The 22379-nt window shown below is 41.8% G+C and overlaps 3 protein-coding genes across 3 annotated transcripts; 1 reads left to right on the top strand and 2 right to left on the bottom strand.

Moving 5' to 3' along the window:
- Positions 1-11455: 11455 nt before the first annotated feature.
- Positions 11456-14457, bottom strand: tmem53 (transmembrane protein 53). The gene is made up of 3 exons (XM_053884261.1): positions 14048-14457; positions 13867-13970; positions 11456-12490 (listed from the first exon to the last, which is right to left on the bottom strand). Exons 1-3 carry the CDS (start codon positions 14100-14102, stop codon positions 11789-11791), a joined length of 861 nt encoding a protein of 286 aa, XP_053740236.1. The 5' UTR covers positions 14103-14457; the 3' UTR covers positions 11456-11788.
- A 588-nt stretch (positions 14458-15045) lies between these two features.
- On the bottom strand, positions 15046-19425 carry toe1 (target of EGR1, exonuclease). The gene is made up of 9 exons (XM_053884259.1): positions 19347-19425; positions 18476-19246; positions 18149-18189; positions 17954-18047; positions 17502-17660; positions 17107-17220; positions 16770-16918; positions 16485-16647; positions 15046-15944 (listed from the first exon to the last, which is right to left on the bottom strand). The coding sequence occupies exons 2-9, from the start codon at positions 18587-18589 to the stop codon at positions 15258-15260; spliced, it is 1521 nt and encodes a 506-aa protein (XP_053740234.1). The 5' UTR covers positions 18590-19246; positions 19347-19425; the 3' UTR covers positions 15046-15257.
- si:ch73-382f3.1 (uncharacterized protein LOC100151273 homolog) lies at positions 18987-22333 on the top strand. The gene is made up of 4 exons (XM_053884260.1): positions 18987-19320; positions 19520-19679; positions 20272-20447; positions 20541-22333. Exons 1-4 carry the CDS (start codon positions 19171-19173, stop codon positions 20922-20924), a joined length of 870 nt encoding a protein of 289 aa, XP_053740235.1. The 5' UTR covers positions 18987-19170; the 3' UTR covers positions 20925-22333.
- The last annotated feature ends 46 nt before the right edge of the window (positions 22334-22379 follow it).

Genomic DNA, 22379 nt, shown 5'->3' with positions numbered 1-22379 from the left:
TAAATTTCCAACTCATGCAACAGTAATAAAGCTAATTGCAAGGTAAAGAGTAATTTACACATGAAACACTCCACACTTGTTAAGCTCAGACTCTGTTATCATTACAAAGTCCACCACTTAAGCCTGAAGCATAAATTCAGTGCTGCTCAGTACAGTAAAACAGCCGCCTCCATGGTTGGTTGATATCAACCAATGGGGGTCGTTCAGGACAACACTTACTTCATCGCCTGAAATAACAATAACAACAAGTGCTCAAGCTTTTTACTGCATTTCAGGAGCAGTATATTTCATATTTGACTTTTTCCTTGCATGCCTCTTTTTATTGGGCTAGTTTTACAAACCGTAGAAATAGTTTAAGGTAGTGAAAGGAGTCAAACATCTTTAGTGGAAATTAACTGAGGTGATCCTGGTGGGTGGCACTTCAGCCACAAGTGGCTGCTCAGGACCTGTGCATTAACCTGTGTTACACCTGTGTGCACACCTGTACAAGAGGTGATGGCAGCCATCTACCTAGTCGGTCGACTTATGAGAACCCTCTTCACATCACTGTCTTGCTCGATACAACAAAAATTTGTCATGATAGTGGATGAATGGACCCTACTGCAGTCGGTGTTGGTCGACAGAAGACACGTGACTTGAGATTAAATTAAACAATTTAATCGAAGATGGAACAAATAATATAGACAGACAAATAACTGATGAACTAAGAAAGCCAGGAACCAAAACGCGGACCGGGATCGACACACAGGGAATGGGGAGAATCTGGAGAACAAGAGAGGCGGACGAGAATCAACAGCCTGCTAAAATGGGGAGAACAGAAAACACACCCAGAGTTAAGCTCAACAAGGTGGTGATAAACTGAAAGCGGTCGGTGGTGGTGACTACACACACACACGCTAGGATTAAACTACACGAAATGATATGACTAAAAAGTGAGACTGGACAACTGCTCATACGCGGACTGGATCGAGATGGGAGAGAAGAGGAAGTAGATCGAGGAAGAACAAGAAATGAAACTTACAGCTGAAATAGGAATTCGAGCTCGCGCAGTGGAATTTTAGAAAAGGTCAGGGACAAGAACAAGATCACGGAAGTCTTGGAAGAGTTACCTGAGTGGAGACAAGAAGCTACCATCTGGCAAACGTAGCTGGCGTCGGAGGGAATATCAGAGCCAGCTGCATTTGCCTGTGAAGGTGGAGGGAAGGCAGGAAACGGAAATGACAGAGAATAACAAAATAGAAGCACAAGGAAGGGACGTGGAAGAAATACAACAGATCAAAACAGACAGGTCAAAGTGCGGACATGACAAAATTATGATCAATGTTCAGAAGATGAGTCCGACAAACACAATTCAAGATGATGGGTGGGTTGTGAAGGTATGAGGTCAGGTGTAGGAGGACTGAGTGAAATTCCAAAACAAGATGAGTTGTACAATGGGTGTTAGGCCATTTCACATTTTTTTCTTGAAGTTCGGTGTTGCTTGAAGTCAGGGTTTACTCAAAGGTCTAGCAAGTCTGATGCCATTGAGCCAACACTGCGCACCTTTGGAACATGTCTGGAAACCTATAGATCAACGATGAAGTTGCCTCTACTTTGGGATGAATTCATGAAGCCAGCGATGCATGTACATGCTAATGTCCACTGTGTCTCTACCTCACCTCTTTCCATCTCTCTTTGTCCACTCATCCTCTTGTACTAATGGCTCCGGGAGTAAAGGAGGGGTGTGGTTATGTTTAATGCATGTGGTTTGTGTCCCAGTGCAGCCGAGTGGGCTGTAGTCCATTAATTAGTAACAAATGGTCATTGGAAACAAGACAGGCCAGTGGCAGGTCAACCAGCTCCCAGGTCCATTGTGATGTGGCTGCTGATGTCCTCCCTGGGCCTCACACTGGCTGGACCACGGTTGATTTATGACAGCAACAAACATGGACATCTCAGAATGAACCTGTAGAAGATGTGCCCCGCCTGTTTCTCTGGGTGACTAGCCTCAACCTTCGAGTGTATGGCACTGATCCAACCCTAGAATGAAAAAATGTGAGGGCAGTTTCACATTTTATTAAGGGGTTGCAGAGATGGGACCTAAACACATTGTTGACCACAGTGTACTAGCTTCCTTTTACTGTCAGGATCCAGTTAAAAGAGGCCAGATCAACTGCTGCAAACTAATATAGTAGCTTTGCATCAAAATAAGTTTAAAAAGTTCCCTGGCTCTGAGCGTCAAGGACTACAAATATGGCCGATGTGTGGAAACTGTGACTAAGTCTCTGGTAGTGATGGTCCTTCTTATGTCCTTATTCTCAGGGCCCACTAGATGGCATTCTCTGCTCTAAAATAATTGGATTTGAGCAACCACTTCAATGAAACCTCACTCAATTTTAACCCTAGAGTGCCATCTAGTGGGCTCTGTTTCATGAAGCCTCATGAGCCTATCACTAGTTTCTGGTCTTAACTGATCAAAACTATCAAATTCCGAGTGTCAACTTTAACCCAAGGGAGCCATCTAATCTGAAAATAAGGACGCTGTTTCATGAAGCCTCATGGACCCATCACTAGGAAAGACAAAAACACATCTCACAGCCAAACACACTCTTCTTCATATTTCAAGACAAGCCACATTTAGCCACAGTTAGAAAGACTCTCCATGAAGTAGGTCAGTACCGTTATTTATCCAGTGCGATGCATCAATTCGATGATCCTTTACAGTTTACATGAACGAGCTTTTGTTGTGTGTTTTGTGTAGAGTTGATGTGAGGTTTGTGTTGTGAAGTGGTTGCTCAAATGCAATGATTTTAGAGCAGGGAGTGTCATCTAGTAGTCTCTCAAAATAAGGACAAGCCTCATCATCCCATCACTACTTTTAATGCTTTATCATTTGGTTTTAAAGCTAATGTCTTCTACACAGCGACACCTCAACTAAGGAGCCATGTTGAAGACACACCTTTTTTTGCGATGGATTTTGATACAAACTGAATATCAATTAAATTGCTTTAATCTTGTTTTACCAGTCTGTATTTTTTTCTTTGTTTAGTTAGTCTGACTATTCATATTACCATTCTTTTATTCTATTGTTTTATTCATGTCTATTTCAATTTTGTTTTTGCGTCTTGTAATTTAAAAATCATAATTTCATAACTTGATCTTGGCACCGTTGACAAGTTGACAAGCACCTGAGATCAAAATCTATGTTTTGTTTCAAAGTTTTAGAGAGGCAACCAATGATACGTGGGTCATTACTTTAAATAAAATAGCATTACTGAACTGTACGCAGGAGATGCAGTTAAAATGATCCAGCAACTATGCAAATGCATCAGCAGAAAGAATCCAGATAATTGCCCACACACACACACACACCGAAAAACATTTTTTACATTATTGCACGTCGAATATTGGTTGATTAAGCCGCAGGAATAAATTATTTGTAATTACCGTCGCGTGAACAAGAACACACAGGAAAAAAAAAAAAGAAAGATAAAATGTTAATCAAGGCATGATAAATCATCTGCATCCATACAAACACAGCTTCTTCATGAGTCCCCTGAGCTTTTTTTCGCGCAGAAGGTGGAGAGTAGGAAATTAATTCTATGAAGTCAGCTGCACAGTAAGTAGAGACGCATGGCTCCGAGTCTGGTACCAGTGTCGGGGTGTGGCCTAAGAATTGGTTGTGTGGGGAAACAAAGTGTGCGGTAGTTGTGAACAGCAGCAGAAGAGATGTGCGTCCGCGTGTATAATCTGTTGTCATCCTCCTCTCTGTGGCAATTACATATCTTAATCTGCTTAGTTAGTGGCCAGGGGTCTTTAGCTAAAGGATTATCATCCAGATTTGAGTAATAGACTCCTCATTTAGTTTTAATGCGTTTTGCATGGAGAGCAACCTCCCCTCATCACTCTTGAAGATGAATCGGCCTCCCACTTACAAGATAAAGGAGGGAAAAAACTTGCAAAGATATTAGTCAAACAAGCAACTGCATAAATCATAACGTTTTGCTCATGGAGTTAAATTAACACCACCTCCGCAGCTTATTTATAATGGGAGATCAGGCAAACAAAGCAAAACATGAATATGGAATAATGCACCACAGAGGAGGAGATTTGGACCCTATTGTTTTGGACTGGAGTTAGGGAAGTACCAGGCAGTAATGGAAGCATGAAATATGATTTCTTATCATCAGCCAAATATTGGTCGGAAAGAAAGAAAAATAATAATAAAGTTGGAAATTAATAGGATGTAAAAGTAATACATGTAACATCCGACTTACGACCTGCTTGACTTACATCCGCCCGTACTTACGACCACGGCCAGCAGATGCTTATTTTTTTTTAATTCAATGTCTGGTACGGCAGCACGTAGCAGCCCGGCATCGCGTACGACAGTTACAGCAGCACAGTATCCCAGCATCTCACTCTCACACAGCCACCTACTACTACAGTAGCACCTATAACCCTCGCTTCGGCATTCGACTTACGTCCAATCCGACTTACGACCGGTTGGTCGGAACCGACTTGTATTGCTATCCGGAACAAAACCTTCCTCTAGCTATGCAGTGACTCTACTGAGGATAAGCATCCCCAGCATCCAAACCTGATCTCTAGAGTCCCCACAATCTTCAGCGCACATGTCCTTGCCAACAAGTCACTTCACTTGTCATGTGAAGACCAGACTCTCCTCTCTCTGAGACGCTCTTCTACTTTGTCTGTAGCGACCAGTTGGTCGGAACCGATCCCGGTCGGATGTTTCTTTTATATTAAAGCTTCTTTTGTAGTAATGTGGAGGGATTTACTTTATTCAGTCAAGTAACACTGTCTTTAAATATCCAGCAATGATTTAGTCACCATCAGTTTGTTCTATTTTTCCTCAATCATCATTGAAAATCTTGGCACAATTTGAGCCACTGGTTTTGTGTTTTTGAATAGTAGCTGTGATCTCAGTTACAATTTAAACTCCCTTGCAGTAATGTCACCAGCAAACATGGTTTTGTGATGGAAAAACCATTGTTACTGTTCAGACTAATGGAAAGTTACTGGTGAAGGCTGCCTCATTGTTTTTTTATACCATTCCTCCTTGTCATCAGAGTGCAGACTGAGCGTCTCACAGATGCTCAAGGTTGTTGCTACATTTTGCTTGTAATCTCCAATGTTATTGTGTACCCCTCCCGTCCAGCGATTAAAGTGTATGCTCACTGAGAATTCCTCAGTGAGAGTTTCAACATCATACTGTGAACTTATGTACTCACTCTCTTTGCAAAGATTCTTCAATAAATATTCATAAAAGACAATCTCTCTTTATTGAATAAATTCCACAACAGTTTCCATCCACCTATTCTTATTTGAATTTTCATAAATAGAGAAAATAAACGTGCGGGAAATTCACCGCCCAAAAAAGCTTTTACGCTTGGCGGAGGTGGATTTATCGGCTCACCGATATAAATAAATGACAACTTTTTGCTATGGTTTTGCTGGATAAACGTTGACAGGAACCACGTCACGTGTGGACACTCAGTCGTGTGTGTTTGTCTTGTGACAGTGAGACGCTTTCTGATGACATCGTGTCATGGCACACTGTCCTCTCAGTTATCGCAAAATAATGAAAATTTGAAACGGGCGCATTTTCTCTTCGCGTATTTTCATTAATGTCACTAAAGAAATGATTCGCATGGAAACCGGACTCGTGTTTGCGTGTCAATTCTCATGTTACAGACATTATTTTTTCCTCTCTCGGTTGTTTCCTCTCCCCAGCGCACCGCAGACAAAGGAGGCCTCCACCGCTGCTATCTTCGACAGGACGTGGCTCGTCTGTGTGGCACACACACACAGTTTGTTTGGTACTTTTAATTTGACAGTGCTCTGAATAGAGCCCATAAAGCACACCAGCACCCACGGACGAACATATGCACTAACGCACGCACACGCGGAGAGAGCCCCACACACACCTTTAATTTGACAGCGCTCTAACAAGAGCCTGCTGCTTGTCAAATGTTCTCAGGCGGCAGCAGGGATCCACAGAGCAGAGGGGGCTCTGTTCAAGGACATCTGTGAAGAAACACACACACCTCTTCACAAACACACACTTGCTTTGAAATGGCACACACGCTGAGGGGTTTCCACACCGCGGCTCCTCTCGCACGCTATCTTTCTCTCCTGTCTCACTCTATCTGGTCTTTATCCAACATTCTCATCACCTTCCTTACCTCTTTTTGGTCTTAAGTAGAGGGCTGAGAGGCAGAGATAGACCAGCGGAGATTTTGATGGCATCTTCCTGGCTCTCCTTCTATCTAAATCTCCAGGGCAGCTTTTGAAAGTTTCTCAAAAGGAGGGACTTTGGTCCTGATTTTCTGCACGGAGACGCTTGTGTGGCACACACACACCAGGCTTCAGTCCTTACCTGCGTGTGCAGGCTCCCATGCTGTCCCGGACTTGGCTGCCACAGGATGCTTTGCTCATTACGGTGAGAGAGGGCTGACTTGAGTGACTTCTTGCCGGGCTCCCGCTCCACTTGATCACAAGTCCTGCGGTGCAAGTGAGAAGCGCACGGCATTGACGCAGGCAGAATGTGTCAAAAGGCAGCGTGACATCGTGGATGTGGAGTAAAAGACAATGAAGGATCCTTGTCTACATTTGTAAATAACTAATCATTGACTTATTTTTATTTGGGTAACGTTAGATGAGGTCATGCCTTTGGTGCTGTTTAGCCAGTGGTGGTTTTAGGCACGCGCAAATTCAAATTCTTGAGCAATGCACCTCCGTGACAAGGGGTGGCACCGTGAGCTCTTCAGTCCTTCCAGTTCCTATGACTGTAGAGGAAGAGCAATCGCAGTTGGGGGGTAGCAAGGAGCTGTTTCAGACTGTAATATTGAACTGTGTCGGCAGCGATGGTGCTGACTGATGAACTAGGTTCACTTCAGAGGTCCAGAGTCAGCACATCAGAGCATGGTTCAACGCCGTCACCATCGCCAACATGCTTCCTTCGGCAGGTTAAAAAAAAAAACTGAATAAACTGAGATTGAAATTGTATTGTCCATTTATTCAAGGACGATAGAAGACTTGAGCAAAGTGTTGCATCGGGGCCATATGCAGGTTGATGCCTGTATTTTCATGGCCCTTTCGATGTCACACTAAATCTATGACTGTATAACACGTTGTCATTTTTCTGCCTTTTTTGTTTTTTTCTCTTTCAGTCAGTACATATAGCGTGTTGAAAGACTAAAGTTTTCTTCTTTTCAATTCTGTGTTTTTTATGTATAATTAATTTAATTAATAATTTAATTAAATGCATTTAATTGTAAATTACATGCATATAACACGAACTATTTCAATAGGTTTCATGGCATATTTACACTTCTTAATATCCATACTTACATTTAATCTTTCTAGGTTCATTTTGTCCTGTTACTTAAGTATGTATTTAGGATATTTTTGGTCATGTTTTTTTTGTCATCGCTGCCTTTCCTTTGATGATGGTCCTAACAACAGTTACAGTTTCACATGTGGCCCTTTAGGAAATGTAACAGCCCACCTCTGATCTAAAGTATGGATGAAGGACACATTTTAGTTTTTGTAGAAGTACAGTGGAACCTTGGTTCTTGACCACAATCCGTTCCAGACGGCCGTTCGAGAAGCGATTGGTTTGAAATCTGAATAGATTTTTCGCATTACAATGAATGGAAAAAGAAATAATGCGTTACAAGCCTTAAAATTTGCTTTTGTAGGAGTGAATGTAGAGTGTCTGCTGCAGGTGGCTGTTCCTCTATGTGTGTGGCCGTTGCATGTGGGAGGGGTTGCAGAGTGAGTGACGTCTCTCCAGAAGTGAAGAGGTGCCCGGTGCGTGTCCAGCTCTGAATGTGCGCTTCTGTGCAGTTTGGCTGTGACAAAGTCATAAACCAAGTCACGCTCTGTCCCAGACTCGCCATCAAACCCTGGAGTGAGCGCTCCAGCCTCGGAGGTGTGGAGAGTGAGCACTTCTCCTGTGACACTCTACCACGGTCCAGTGCGGCGACAGGAAAGGTTTTACACCTCAATATGAAGAAAAAACAGCCAGTAAATGTAGCTAACGGGACACGTCTGCATACAGAAAGTCAAGATATAAAGCCACGTTCTGTGAAACTATGAGTGAGAAATAGAGAACACACGCACGATATGTTACCGCATTGCCAAGTGTGACCACTTAATGCCATTAATCTTGATGCCCCATCATCCACCCCTCCCAATTCTCCAGCACCATTTCTGCTGCTGAAGTGCTCGGCGTCCTCTAAAAGTATGGATCTTGACCGCGACCATTTTCCCGCTGAAGAGGGAAAGGCTAAAGAGAAAGCGGTGACCCCTCTTCACTGCAATTTTCCCCTCATCAACTTGTGAGACTTCATTAACTTCTATGGGGTAATTTCAGCTCCCACTGCGTTTCAGCGAGGAGCCAGTTATGACGTCCTCGGCCATCTGTCCGTTCGCAGGCTTGCGTGCGTCAGCGGTCCCGCTCGCAACTGTGGAGTCATTTTTGCCACCGAAAAATTACTTCAACAATAAAAAAATCAATTCGGATAAAGATCATGAATGAAAAAGTACGTTTGAAGTTTCAAAATTATTATGTGTCTAGCTTGTGCATTGCAACATCTATGTAAGGCATCTTCAACCAAAGCCCCGAAACAGGACCCGCAACACGAACACGCTCCCGAGTTTCTCCAAGCACCAATTGACTGGAGCTTTAGGAGGGAAAGCTTGAGCCAATGCTGCCCTCATCAGGATATCATGAGTTACTGTTGGTATGGACGACTCATTGACGCATAATCCCGTTTACCGTTTAGAATTTAATATTTTTAAAATCTTTTATTATTATATGTTTGCCCCCTCGACATTTTATTGCCCGAATCTTAATAGCTTTAATTTAAAAATGAATATAAGAAATGTCTTGCATGATACATTATGTAGTTAAATGATGTAAAAACATAATTCCATCTTTTCTTTGACAAGTGCAGCATATGCCAGTGCTGTATCACAATGGAGCGATGTCACCAAAGAGTAAATCTGTCGAGCTCATCTATAATTCCTGTTATTTTGCTCCAATATATTTTGGGAACATCGTCTCTCTTACTTTGAGATTAATTCACAGGGTTTTTTAAATAAATGAATTATCTGAAATATGCTCTATAGTAAATCATCTTCCATCAAAACAGAAGAACTGTACTTTCATATTTAAATTACTTTTTTCTATATTTCATATTTTTTATTTTATTTTAAAGCTATATTTCCAAGGTTAAAATAGTTACATTTAATATGCCTTGTATGCAACTGAATGTGCATAAAAATAAAATAGCATTTCAATTTGTTTGACCTTTTCTCCCAAGAATAGACTCATCAAGCCACAGTGTTATTGTCTAACTCTAGTCAATAAATGATGCTAAGGATTAAGATGAGTGTGGTTACCTCAGTCAAGGCCACATTTCTGCTGGTGTCCCAGGTAAATAATTCAAAATCTTATTAACAGATTTCAATGAGAGGAAAAAATGGGCGGAAGTAAGCTGCTCGGTGGAGGTCTGCGGTCTTCTAGTGTTTTCTTGTTGTTGTTGTTGTTGATCTTAATGCTCATTTATTCATCCAAAGAGTCTAGTTGGTGTTTTTGCGAATACTTTTGAAGCATTAACTGTTCGAAATATTACAAAAAAAAACTTTTGGGATTTCAAAAGTCTATATCAAACAGAAAACACCTAATTGCAGCACAATTCCGTTGGCTGGATTAATTTTCTTAACATTTTAATTCTTTACTCCACTCATTTTCACTGAACAAGAGGTTGCCATTCACTAACAATGACGCACAGACCAAAAAAAGCACCCTCCACCTTCAGCACATCCTCAAAAATGTTTCAAAATTAGAGAAATACGTACACGCAGAAGTCCATAACCTCAATACAGATCCCCACATTCACCTCAGTTTTAAGGTGGACACCCAAGATCATCATCACCAATTCAGTCCCTGGCAAAAAAACATGAAATATAGTCTCAGTCTGCTCTTAAGTTTCTGAGCTTGGGTGTAACATAAAGTGCTTTTACAGAATATTATTATATCAAAGAGACGCTGACTCCTGCCCCCTCGGACATTCATCACCTCATCTTTTTAAACATTTCAGCTTAATAACTTTGAGTTATGGCCCAAAGTGTGTTTGAAGAGGTCACAGTGACTTTAAGCTCCGATAATTGAATTCCAAGTCCACTTATTCCTGGGAACAAGTAGACGTTTGTGCCAAATGTGATGGCACAGTTGTCACAGGCTGTGATGACATGTGCTTATGAGAGTATGATTGACGGCGTCTTTTCCCCCTCAGACATGGAGACGTTTCGGCTGTATGACCGCTCAAATACTTTTTTATTACAGTCCCTAATTTACCTGCGGTTCTCACCAACAATAGTGACCACAGCTGAAGCTGATGATGATGTCCCCTCCTGTGGGCTCTGAAAGGAGGACACTGCTTCATGAAGCTTCACAACACCACAGCAGTGACGCTTTGTCAAGTGTTGCTGATCTAGTCAGCCTCATATCCTGAAAGCAAAGATTTTGATTTGAAGTACAAAGTACATAAAATTGGAGACTACATACTAGCACTAGTGATTAGTCGATGAAGCTTCACAAAGCCTTATCCTCATTTTATGTGTCTGTGGCTCTGAAAATAAGGAACTTTCTTAAGCGCAACGCAAATGCTTGCTTTAGAACCTGTAATAGTGTGTCAGCTCCAACAAGGAGGTTGTGTTTTTGTCAGGCATAATGAGGCTTCATGAAACTGACTGAATTTTCAGAGCCCACTGGACGCTACTGGATGGGTTAAAAGTGTGTGGTTTCATTGAAGTGGTTGCACAAATCAAGTGGTGAGTCAATGAGGTTTCATGACACAGTACTGAAGGGTTGATGAGGTTTCATGACACAGTGTCCTGGTTTTCAGAGGCCACCAGATGGCACTGTCTGCTGTAAAATGTTGGGACTTGAACAACTAATTCGATGAAACCGAGTGGCCACTGTTTCATGAAGCCTCAACAGCCCATCACTAGTTGTGCATATGTCTGTTTACAAAACAGCTCGAAAACAGAAAAGCAAATTGCCAGTATCAAGATGGCTGCATGACAAAAGCCAAATATCCCCTTTCTCAAAACATATGTCGGAATGAACCCGTTTGCGATGGGAGTAGTACCTCAGTATGAAATGACAGAGCAGTCAGTGTTATGCTCAGACTATTTATGAGGACGTTTTCTGGTCAGTAAGGAGTTAGTGTTGATGAAGAGGAAGCAAATGAAAAATGCTGTGGAGCCATTTCAAGACTGCAGTAAAGGGACTCGTCTATGCTGCTGAAAGGCCACAACAAAAAAATCTGCATTGAAAAAAAGTCAACCTATGCAAACCACATAACATAATCCCGCTCACTTAAGTCACTTAAGCCCCAAATTGGAACAAGAAACAGCCAAAGTAGACATGTATCGTAAGTATTTTTGATTTATTGAAGGCACATCAGAAGTTGAGAACACATCGGTTTGACCACATCAATCTCCTGCATGACCTTTGCTCTTGGTTATTTGAAGCCTGATTTGTATTCTTAGTCACATGACCTACTGATTTCTACAATTGCATAGCAGCATTAAACACCCAAATATATTAATCTCATTTACCAGTGTTAGGTTTCGCAACTGCGAGTGGTCAACTGAAACAACATGCAAACAGGCGTGGATGTAGTGCTCTGTGTCTGAAGAACACCGTCCCCATGTGGACGATCACAGATCCTCTCGTATCAAAAAAAGAAGAAAAAAATAATTCTGTTCATTACTGATTTTCTACCCGGAGTCTCCTCTTCCCTTGGGTTCCCACCGTGTCTTTCATGCATGTGTTGAGGAAGTTTAGACACAGGTGCGTGTACTGCTCAGGGAAATCTCTGAAGTGGCTGACATGGGAGCTGGAGACAAAATCACAACTGTCCACTGAGACTCCTTTACGTTTCATAGTCTCCATGAAAAGCTTAATACTGCAGTGCCGGATCACCTGGTCGGCTTGGGAGAACAGGTAAAAATGGGGCCAGGTGGGGGGGCTCTCCTGCACCGCATCATAGTGGTTCTTATGGATGTACTTGGTCAGCGGATACAACACAACTCGCAACAAAAAGACTGTTGCAGCAAAAAGCGACAGGAGCACAGAGGTGAGGACCGGGTGTATTTTAGGACCCAAAGTGGCTTTAAGCGCACGCACCGCTCCGAGGACGTTCCCACTGTCCGGTGCGCTGTCCACCACTGTTCCGATGACGCTGAGCGTCTGGAACTGCGGTTGGCTCTGCAGCAGCTCCACGATGTAGCGGTACAGCATGAAGCCGCCGTTGCTGAACACGTGAAAGAAGATGGGACTGTTTTCCACCTCGTAGTCAAACAAGAGCTCAAGCAACTTAAGGGCCGTGGTTCTCAGCTCCTTGTAGCCGAAAGGCTCCAAAATGAAGACGCTCCTCAGGGGAGCAGTGTAGCAGATTGTGACACAGCCCTGCCAGTGGAAAAAGTCAGAGAACAGTGTCATTTATTATGTAGCTTGAACCCATGGACTGACAAAGGGCTATTGCAAATCCTTCCTAAACTGAGAGCGCCACCTACTGACAACGTCATGAAGTTTACACACCCCTCACTAGTACAGTGGTACCTCGGTTTCCAACGTCTCGGAATCCGAACAAATCAGTGTTCGAAAAAAAAAAAAATCTATATTTTTTTGCTTCTGATTTTGAACAAAAATCCAGAACTGGAACGCCCGGAAAAAACATAACGTGCGCGGACCGATCAGCTGACCCACGACGCGCTTTGTTATTGTGTCAGCCTCTGTATGCAGACGTGTCCCGCTACATTTACTGACTGTTTTTTCTTCATATTGAGGTGTAAAACCTTTCCTGTCTCCACACTGGACCGTGGTAGAGTGTCACAGGGGAGGTGCTCGCTCTCCACACCTCCGAGGCTGGAGCGCTCACTCCAGGGTTTGATGTCCTGTTGTGGGCTGGAGCTGGGACAGGGATGAGGCGAGTCTGGGACAGAGCGTTACTTGGTTTATGACTTTGTCACAGCCAAACTGCACAGAAGCGCACATTCAGAGCTGGACACGCACCGGGCACCTCTTCACTTCTGGAGAGATGTCACTCACTCGGCAGCCCCTCCCACATGCAGCGGCCACACACATAGAGGAACAGCGCACCTGCAGCAGACACTCTACATTCACTCCTACAAAAGACTATTTTAAGGCTTGGAACGTATCATTTATTTTTCCATTCATTGTAATGGGAAAAGTCGAAACAGATTTCGAACAATTCGCTTTTCGAACGGCCGTCTGGAACAGATTGTGGTCGAGAACCGAGGTACCACTGTATTTACAGATGCAACTTGACGTTGAATAGGCAGCTCAACCCATTTTGAAAGAACAAAAAAACATGTAAATGCCGACATCTAATGTGTGATGTCAGATCTAAAATAAATTTATGCGGTTATTATTGTATATTATTTTTCTACTTTCCTAACTTAAAGTAAAAACATTTTATACAGCAGAATGTATTTATTTACTTTATATTTATAGACATTATCATCTGATCAGCGTGTTGGGGAAAAAAATAACCATTATTTTAAATTGTGCTTTGTTTTGTAAATTATCTTTGAGATATTTTATTTATTTACAGTTGCAAAGATTTTTCATTGGCATTCTCGTAGTAAGTTGACTCTTCTCAAAACAAAAAGCAAATATATTTTGAGTTTCTCTTTCAATGTTTGACTACAAAAAAGGGCATTTTTATATGAAATCAGAATGAATTTTTCCAACAAATATAGCAAAAGAAATTGTCAGTAAATGTCAGGGAGACCTGATACGGTCTGATCTTAACAATTCACCTGTTCGTTGTAGATGGCACTGTATTTGGAAAGGTGTCTGTCTTTGCATCCGGCCCAACCGAGCAGAATAACAACTGGTTCCTTTGTCCCCTTCCAGCGTGACTCTGCAACATGAACATTCATTCATTCATTCCTTCCTGGTGAACGCGATCTGAGCCGAGCACAATAACGTGATGCTCACCGGACGTAGCTGCCTCTGGAAACACGATGTTGTATTCCATTCCATCCGCAGCCATGTCTTTATCAGGACAGTGACAGTACTTAAAGTGAAAAGAGGCTTCAAACGACAGCAAGATTTTTTAGACTGACCCCCGGAGTGTATTAAAATAAAGGCAGTAACACGCAAGACAGGTCAGCGGGAGCGGATGGATATTGCTCCCTTTCTGCTCCTCTTCCGGGGGGAGGTTTCAACTTCGCCTCGAAGGATTTCTGTCAGAACACATGCGGCATCGACACGTTCATATTACAATGAAAATTATGAATCGATGCGTAGCGAATAATGAAGTGGAAATGGCCGACACCACGACACATAAAAATCCAAATCAGGCGTCAAATAATGGAATGGTTACGAAGACACATAAATCGTCAAGAACGGGTTGAAGCAAAGAAAAGACGTCCGCTGAAAAATATTACACTCTTCAGAATAATGCAACCTGCATTGTGTACTATTTCTACACTTCCTGGCAGAACGCCTACTTGCTTGAAATGAAAGCGGAGTTAAAACCGAACGTTTTGGAGTGTGAGTATAATGTGCTCCATCGCTATCAATCGGCGAGATCATTTATTTGATGCTTTTATTTTGAAAGTATGTGCCTGTGCATGTACCGTTAGTATGTCAGCCTTGTTCAAAACAACGCACCTGTTATCCTGATGCATGGGGCGTATTCAGTTATTACAATTATTTAGTTAGTTATTTAGTGATTAAAATGAATTTATAATAGCGAGATGGTTCTAAGGACGGTTGTCGCTATACTGCAAATAGGCGCAAATTGTATCCTTATATCAATAACGACGCGTCTAAAAAGGCAACAGGACTAGAGGAATAAAAAATGCGAATATCGTAAATGGGTTTAACAAAACATGTCTGAAACACCAAACTTGTATTAAAAAAAATATTTTTTTAAAAATCCAACATGGATAACAAAAGTCATGATGACAAAAAAACAACCTTAAACCTTAATTTATGTCAAATAAAAACACATCAAGCTGTGATCAGCATTAAATGCATCAGAAAAGATCAAGTCACAAACAATAGCAGCCTGTCCATCACTAAATATAGCTGGTTGCAGCAATGAAACATAAGTATTAGCCATTGAAATGCATCATTACATTTATATGTGAAGCAAAATAAGTCTCTGGACATGTCAGGGCCCGGTTCACGTTAGACAACATCACATTCTGTTTTGGCTCCACACCATCTTCATCTTCTCCATGTGAGCTTTAGAGGATTTTGCAAAGGTGCTTTTTACAATATTCAGAGGGGCTGCTTTACCGCTGAGGTAGACCTTATTGACGGATGAAGGCATTAATGTCTCTTCACTCTCTTCTTCCTTCTCATCATTTTTGATCTGGGCGCATGTGAAGGCGAATATGTATCCTGTCATGAACGCATCAAACCCTGCCCTGTGTGTTCCTCCCTCAGCCTTCCTCTCCTTCTTGGCAGAGTTGGCCGTGGGCCCGTCCAATTTTGATATTTCTGTTGCGTCTGGATTCTTTGCCTCACTGACAGTAGTTTCAGCGCATGTGCTTTGCTCACACAAAACACCTGCTTCTTCCCCCGGCATGTTTTCCGCATGACTCTCTTTGATGTTTCCATCAGCACCATTTGAGGTGCTACTTTCTTCCCTCTCTTCACTTATGTTTGCACCATTGTCCTCTGTATGCTCTGTGTCCACTTCCATGCAGGCGGCTTTGCTCGGAGGCGAGTCATCTGGAGCTGTGTCTCCTGAATGTTTCTTATCTTTCCTTCTCTTTCTCTTCTTCCTCTTTTCCTGCTTTGTTTTCTCATCCTGGAGAACAATGAGGTCAGTGTCGTGGGATTGAGGACACTTGGTTCCATTGGGACACCAGCCAAACGCCTGTCAAACAAACCAAACACCACAAATTGATGCAATATTTTCAGACACCAATAACACTTTGTCACAGTCAAATCATTAATATTCAATTTGGTATTAGATGTAAACTTAGTCATAACAGTGTATTATTTATATATAGTGATGGTGTACATTCAATAGCACATCTGTCTGGGGTAAACAAAAAAATCTGGACATTCCGTGGGACTGTGCTATAGTCTCAAGAAGGATAGGAATGATATGAAGTTGTGCAAGACACTGCGGTGCCCATAAGCATATTGCTGTTATTATTTATTTAAGAGGACATATGTACTGAGACAGAGAAACAACAATATATACATATGTTCTCAGTGATGAGATAGACAGACAGACAGACAGACAGACAGACAGACAGACAGACAGACAGACAGACAGACAGACAGACAGACAGACAGACAGACAGACAGACAGACAGACAGACAGACAGACAGACAGACAGACAGACAGACAGACTACATTATGATACACTGAAAGTGGAAAAGAGAGCTACAGAGACTCGGTACTCACAGAGAAGCGCTCACAGACATCCATCTCTTCCTTGGTGGGCACCACGGCCGGACACGTCCTGTAGTCCACGTAGGTGGACATGTTTCCAGTGTAGTGACAGAACTCGATGTGTATTTGGTTCCCAGGAGTTTCAGGGGTCCCCATGCGGTTGTTATCAAGCTTGCTGATGAACACCATAAAAGAAACAATTACAACTACATACTGCTTCCATGTTTTCCTATTATCAAATAAACAAAGTCACACAACAAAATTGTACAAAATAATGGGCCATGAGGTGATACACACCATTTCTTGTAGGCGTACTCCAAGTAGGAAGCTGTTAGTCGAAGCTCAAAATCAGAGATGTATTTCGTATCGTAGATGCCCGCGGGAAACATGTCAGAAAGGTCGGCGGTGAATGTCGCCAATCGCTCTGGCACATGTGAATAGAAAGCCTGGTAGGACAGGAATATTATTTAACAGTTGCCACGTGCAGCTAATTCAGAGAGGCTGAAATGGCAACACAAGTTAGCGGCAAAGTTTTTCCACACTTGTAAATCATGCATCATTGTTGCTTCACAGATCATTGATGCGAAAAGCCTCTGAAGGCATTTCTCACTCACAATGAAACAAAAAATACTACCTGATAAAGAAAGACAATGTCGATCAGGCCGTTGTGGAGCACCAGGGGCTTGTTGGCACGCAGCAGTTCGGTAAATAACGCACGAATATGAACGCCGCGACCGTCAGCTCCTCCCTAAAAAAGTAAAATGGACTCAGTTCTTGCAGCACACGCTCCTATATAATCTTTTAAGTTTGTAATCTTTCCTCTAGACAGTGCCTTCTAAAAATAATAAATCTGCATTAGCACATTATCTCAACGAATTCTATCACTGGTCTTAAGAATCCACAGATAAAACTAATATAGACAATGCAGAAATTATCAGACTTGATTTTTTTTTTTAATCTACATAAAGAATGTTCATGCTTTTTGGGAGCAAAAACCTCCATAACCCTGATCAGAGCATCACCTTGTACCTTATCATTTCCTTTGCAGTAAGGGATTCCGTGGGCGTATTGCTTGTTGAAGTCAAACCCATGTTGGACTAGGAACTGCACTGCTTGGGGTTCGATGATGTATTCCTCAGAACACAGGAGGGTGAGGTTGTAAACCTGAACCAGGTATTTGTCTGTGGACTACAGCAACAACATTGTCAAAGAGGGAATTCAGTCTGAATGAATATCATCATTTAGTATTTGTGTGAGAGTCTATTGTCAACAACAAAAGATAAGCTCAAAATAAAATAAAATATTTTAACACTAAAGGTTGTCAGAAACAACAGAGTGAGTCACAAATGAGACATCTTTTTCAGTACTTCCTCCATTCAAACCTATCACGCCTTGCTCCTTCATGTACTTCAATCACAGGACCCATGTACAGCTCTGCACAATAGGTGATGTTAGATAAAACACATTTAATACACCTTCACCTTGTCAAGTTTCTTGTAGCAGGCAATGCCCAGTGAGAGGATGGAACGTGAGCGAGCAGCATGACATATTGCTCTATAGCGGTCCTCTATAGATCTGAAGTGGTGACATTTCGAAAAAGCACGTTTTAGAGGTTGACATACAATCAAATGCAAAATGAAAACTCAATTGAAGTTCATTGCAATAGTTCGACTTACTCAGCAAGCAAGGACTTCCGGTTCCCAAGACCACTGAGCTCCTGCAACAGATGACATGTGAACTGATGTTAATGTTACTGATCCTGGTCAAACGTAAGAGGGAGGGGGTTTGAATGATGTTGCCTCTGTTGCGGCTTCACAGCTAGGAAATCATACGTAGCAAATTGTGTGTTGGTTAAACCGTGCGATTAAAGTTAAGCACAAAAGGTGACCATGCACTGTAATAAACTTAGGTGTTCGCGTCCTGCAAACTTGTCATAAGTGCTTGGGTTAGAAACATTGTACAAAAAAATACCTCAGAAAACACGTAGTAACAGATTTACTCACCGTATCCAGTGCAAGGAAGGACGACGTTTTGATGGCAATGACCATTGCAGGCCACAGTTCTTTAAAATTATCATTTTGAACGTCAACAACTGGTACAGTTAGTGACGCTGTCATATCTGACGTGATTCGGTGGCTTGCAAGACAAGGCTACTGACAGGAATACTGCAAAAATATCACTTTTGACGTTATTAAGCAACGTTCGAATACAATTAATTCTTACAATCGTTCTAAACTACTTGTACTGTCATTTCAAAACATTAGCCATTAACATTTCAAGCGTGCGCCTTAAGGTCCTGCGTCACATAGTTGGAGGACCTAATGCCTGCTGGCAAATGTACATGTAATGTTTAATTCTATATACTCATAAACCATGTCATTCGATAATTATCACAAATGAGTCAATATTTAAACAAAGAAATTATTGACTGAAACCCCGTTTTCATTGTAGTCTTTTAATGGCCTTTTGCAAACGGGCATTCGTCATGGACTGCTACAGACTCTACGTCATCCATCCACCCATCGAGCAGAGGTTCTCCATTTTGGCTCTAATGAAGTCAGAAACATTCGTTTGTAATCAAATAGTTCCATGTATAGAGGTTCGAGTTGGATATTGATGCTAAAAGGTGACCCGTTTTTAATATTTAGTGTGTTCTAAATCGCGTCCACGGACTCTGCGCTGTGTTTCACTGTGTGCAATGGGAGGCTGCTCTGCTCCGAACTGCTCCAACTCAACCAGCATTGGGAAACAGCTGTTCCGATTCCCGAAAGACCCTTTACGCAAAAAGAAATGGGTGGTAAATTGCCGGCGTGATTTTGAGCCAACTCCTCATTCCAGACTATGTCAAGTAAGTTCTTTATGTGAGCAACTCACGTGACAAGGTTGTCCCTCGTGTGTGTTACTTTTAATCCGTTTTAAGTTCGGCTTGCGACACTTGCGAAGATGGGATCGTGGAAGGAAAAATGGGCGTGGCTAGATCTGATGTTACACTCCATTTCTTGAATTGAGTATAACGTGTGTGTTTGCACTTTTGATTCTGCCTCCAGGATCATTTTGAGCTGAGTCAGTTTGAGGAGATCGCCAGGTCTCCTGCTGGTGGAAAGAAGCTGAAACCCAATGCCATACCAACTTTGTTCAATCATGGAGAGCCACCGTTTCCTGTAGTCATTACTCCACACATCATCCAGCCACCAAAACCAGAATTGGGTAATTCATTCACTCATTTTTATTTCATATCGACGTTGTTTGCTTCTGTTAAATCAATGTGCATTTAGAACGTTTTCTGTTTTAACATTACACACGCAATGTGCTTCTCCTACAAACGATATCAATATCATATCAGGCCGCTTTGCTTCCTTTTCTGCTCAAAAGAATCAGTCTGCGTAATATACTGAAGTTAATACATTTTTATTCTAAATCAACCTGTTATACCAACGTAATAGACAACAAATAGAAGTTCAGTGTAAATGTGTGTGTCTGGTAAATTTCACTGATGCTGTGAGAAGGTGTATATAAAGAGATCTCACTTGTGAAACAGGACTGATGCTGGCCATATAACCTTTTACTTGTTCATTGTTGCCATTAAATGGTCACAGTGCACCAATGTAGTTGTGTGTGTTCTCACTCTGGAGTTGCCATAGCGATTGCTGGTTTGTGAGTGCGTGCATGAGAGAACGACTTGGTCCTCTAGTCAAATGGAAATGCAGAAGGATGTGATGTTAATTGTACTTTTTTTTTAGTAAGTAGAAAAAAAGGAAAATGTCTAACACCCTTCTTAATGGTTATGTTTTGTTGGTAGTGGAAAAGGATCTTAACGTTGGGGACCATGGCTATGCCAGGAGGAATCCACTGCATGGCTGTGAAGAAGAAGAAATGGGAGGCTCAGCTGAAGACCAACAGTCCTGCACACAGTGCCAGCTGCTGAAGAAGCAACTCGACAAAGAGATGCAGCAAACCGCACGCTTGCAAAAGGAGGTGGGATTTTTCTTGTCATCCTTGAATTTTACACATGAACAGTGACAATTTTTTTCTTCATTGAGATTGATTTTCCATTGTCTTGTCTGTCAGGCAGAGGAGATGAAGAAGCGCCTGTATCGCCTTGATCGGATAGAAAAAGGACTCCAGAACTTCTTGTATGAGGACCAGATCCGAGCACTGTCGCTCACGAAGCGCTCTCGCCGTGCCGTTTGGTCTCCAGACACCATTCTGAAGGCCAGAAAGATACGGTGTGCTGTTGGCACCAAAGGTTACGAGTATTTGAGAGAAGTAGGATACCCCCTACCGTCATACAGGACGCTGTGTAACCGCCTGGAAACCAAGATCCTGGTGACCACTGATATGAGCTGCGAGGAACTGGCTGAGCTCAGTCTGGGCCTAATGGCCACCTGTGAGAGTCCCACACAAGGCGTCGTAGACAATGATGAAGACGATCTAATAAGAGTGTTGTCTTGATCCCACAAGGTTTATGTGTCAGTTCAACCAAGAGCAGAATGTACAGGTGGTGGAAGCAGTCAGTGTCCAATGTTGACTTTTTTTTACTTCAGATATAAACATAATAAAGTCTTGCACCGGTGAACACAGTTATTTCATCAGTAAAATACTGCATTACTTTTCAGATAAGGCCAGTAAAACACAGAGGACGGTGGGAATTTCTCATTTCTGGGGTCATGTTTATACTTTTTGTTTAATATGAAAGGGAGCTGAAAGCACCAGTGACTGATTCCAATTACCTTGAAATGTTTTTTTTTCCCATATATATAATGTATAAAATGACAAATGATCACACCTGCTATGTGGGATATTAAAAACTCTGTTCATTTATTGTTTCTTTTTTTATTTGTTATTTTTCCCCATCATGTTTATCTTATTAGTTATGATAAATGTCACCTTGCAATTACATTTAATGTGGACTGTTCGGTGAGAGTTTGGAGCCTTACAACAGCATGCTATTAAATATATGTTTTTGATCTCGGATAGGGATGAAGTCAACAGTTATACAGTTCCAAAATATATGTCAAAAATTAATTTATTTTGATATTCATTAAGACCCCATGTATCATGAGTTCATTTATTGTCTATTTTTACACTGCATTTTATTTCAAGAAAATATGATCATTGTTGTTCATTTTTGGTCTCTTCCTGCTCCACTATTGTTCTTCTTCTCATGGTGGATGAAATTTCTTCAAAAACAATGACAGAGAGGCTTGAAATAATCCAACAAAAAGAGTAGACAACCAACTGAAGAACACAGCATTCTGAGAACTAAACTGAACTTTAATGTATCCAAACAGCAGTCATCATAATTCTGCCCTGCCACACTATTTTTCTTTCACCTCTGATGTGTTTTTTGATGCTACAAATGTAGGTCAATAGGCTTGTTTGTCAGACGGTGGCGTTCACCTCTACACAGTTCATCAGGCTGATCCACTCATTGTAAAGCAAATATTGTGCAAAAGTCTCGATAAGATTGTGTAGCTTCTGTGGGGTCCTTCAGAGACTTCACATCCTCCACCTAGAAACATTTGAAACATGTTGTTCTCTGCATATTGTGTCAGCAGATGAGATGTTAAATCTAAAGTGGCCGCTGGAGATATGTTGCAGGACACCATGGTTGTCTCTTAAGTTGTCGGTTGCTGTTGTGAACGTTTTTTATGGTCAGTAAATTGAGGGGGGGGGTTGGAAAATTGTAAAGTGGCAGCTAGTCAGGGCAATATTACTGAAGTGCAACATGAAACCACTTTAGGAATCTTGTGTCCCCTGACGCACTGAAATATGCTCACAATAAATAATATGTTCATAATAAACTGAAGACAAGTAGATAGCAGGCATCTGTTGAAATGCACTCCCACTTTCAGTTTTGTGGTCAGTTCAGATCATTGATTTAATAAATGGATTTATCTGGTGCAC

This window comes from Synchiropus splendidus, chromosome 13 (assembly GCF_027744825.2).
Source record: "Synchiropus splendidus isolate RoL2022-P1 chromosome 13, RoL_Sspl_1.0, whole genome shotgun sequence".
Classification (NCBI taxonomy): domain Eukaryota; kingdom Metazoa; phylum Chordata; class Actinopteri; order Syngnathiformes; family Callionymidae; genus Synchiropus; species Synchiropus splendidus.
This window is presented reverse-complemented; position numbering and strand designations above follow the sequence as displayed.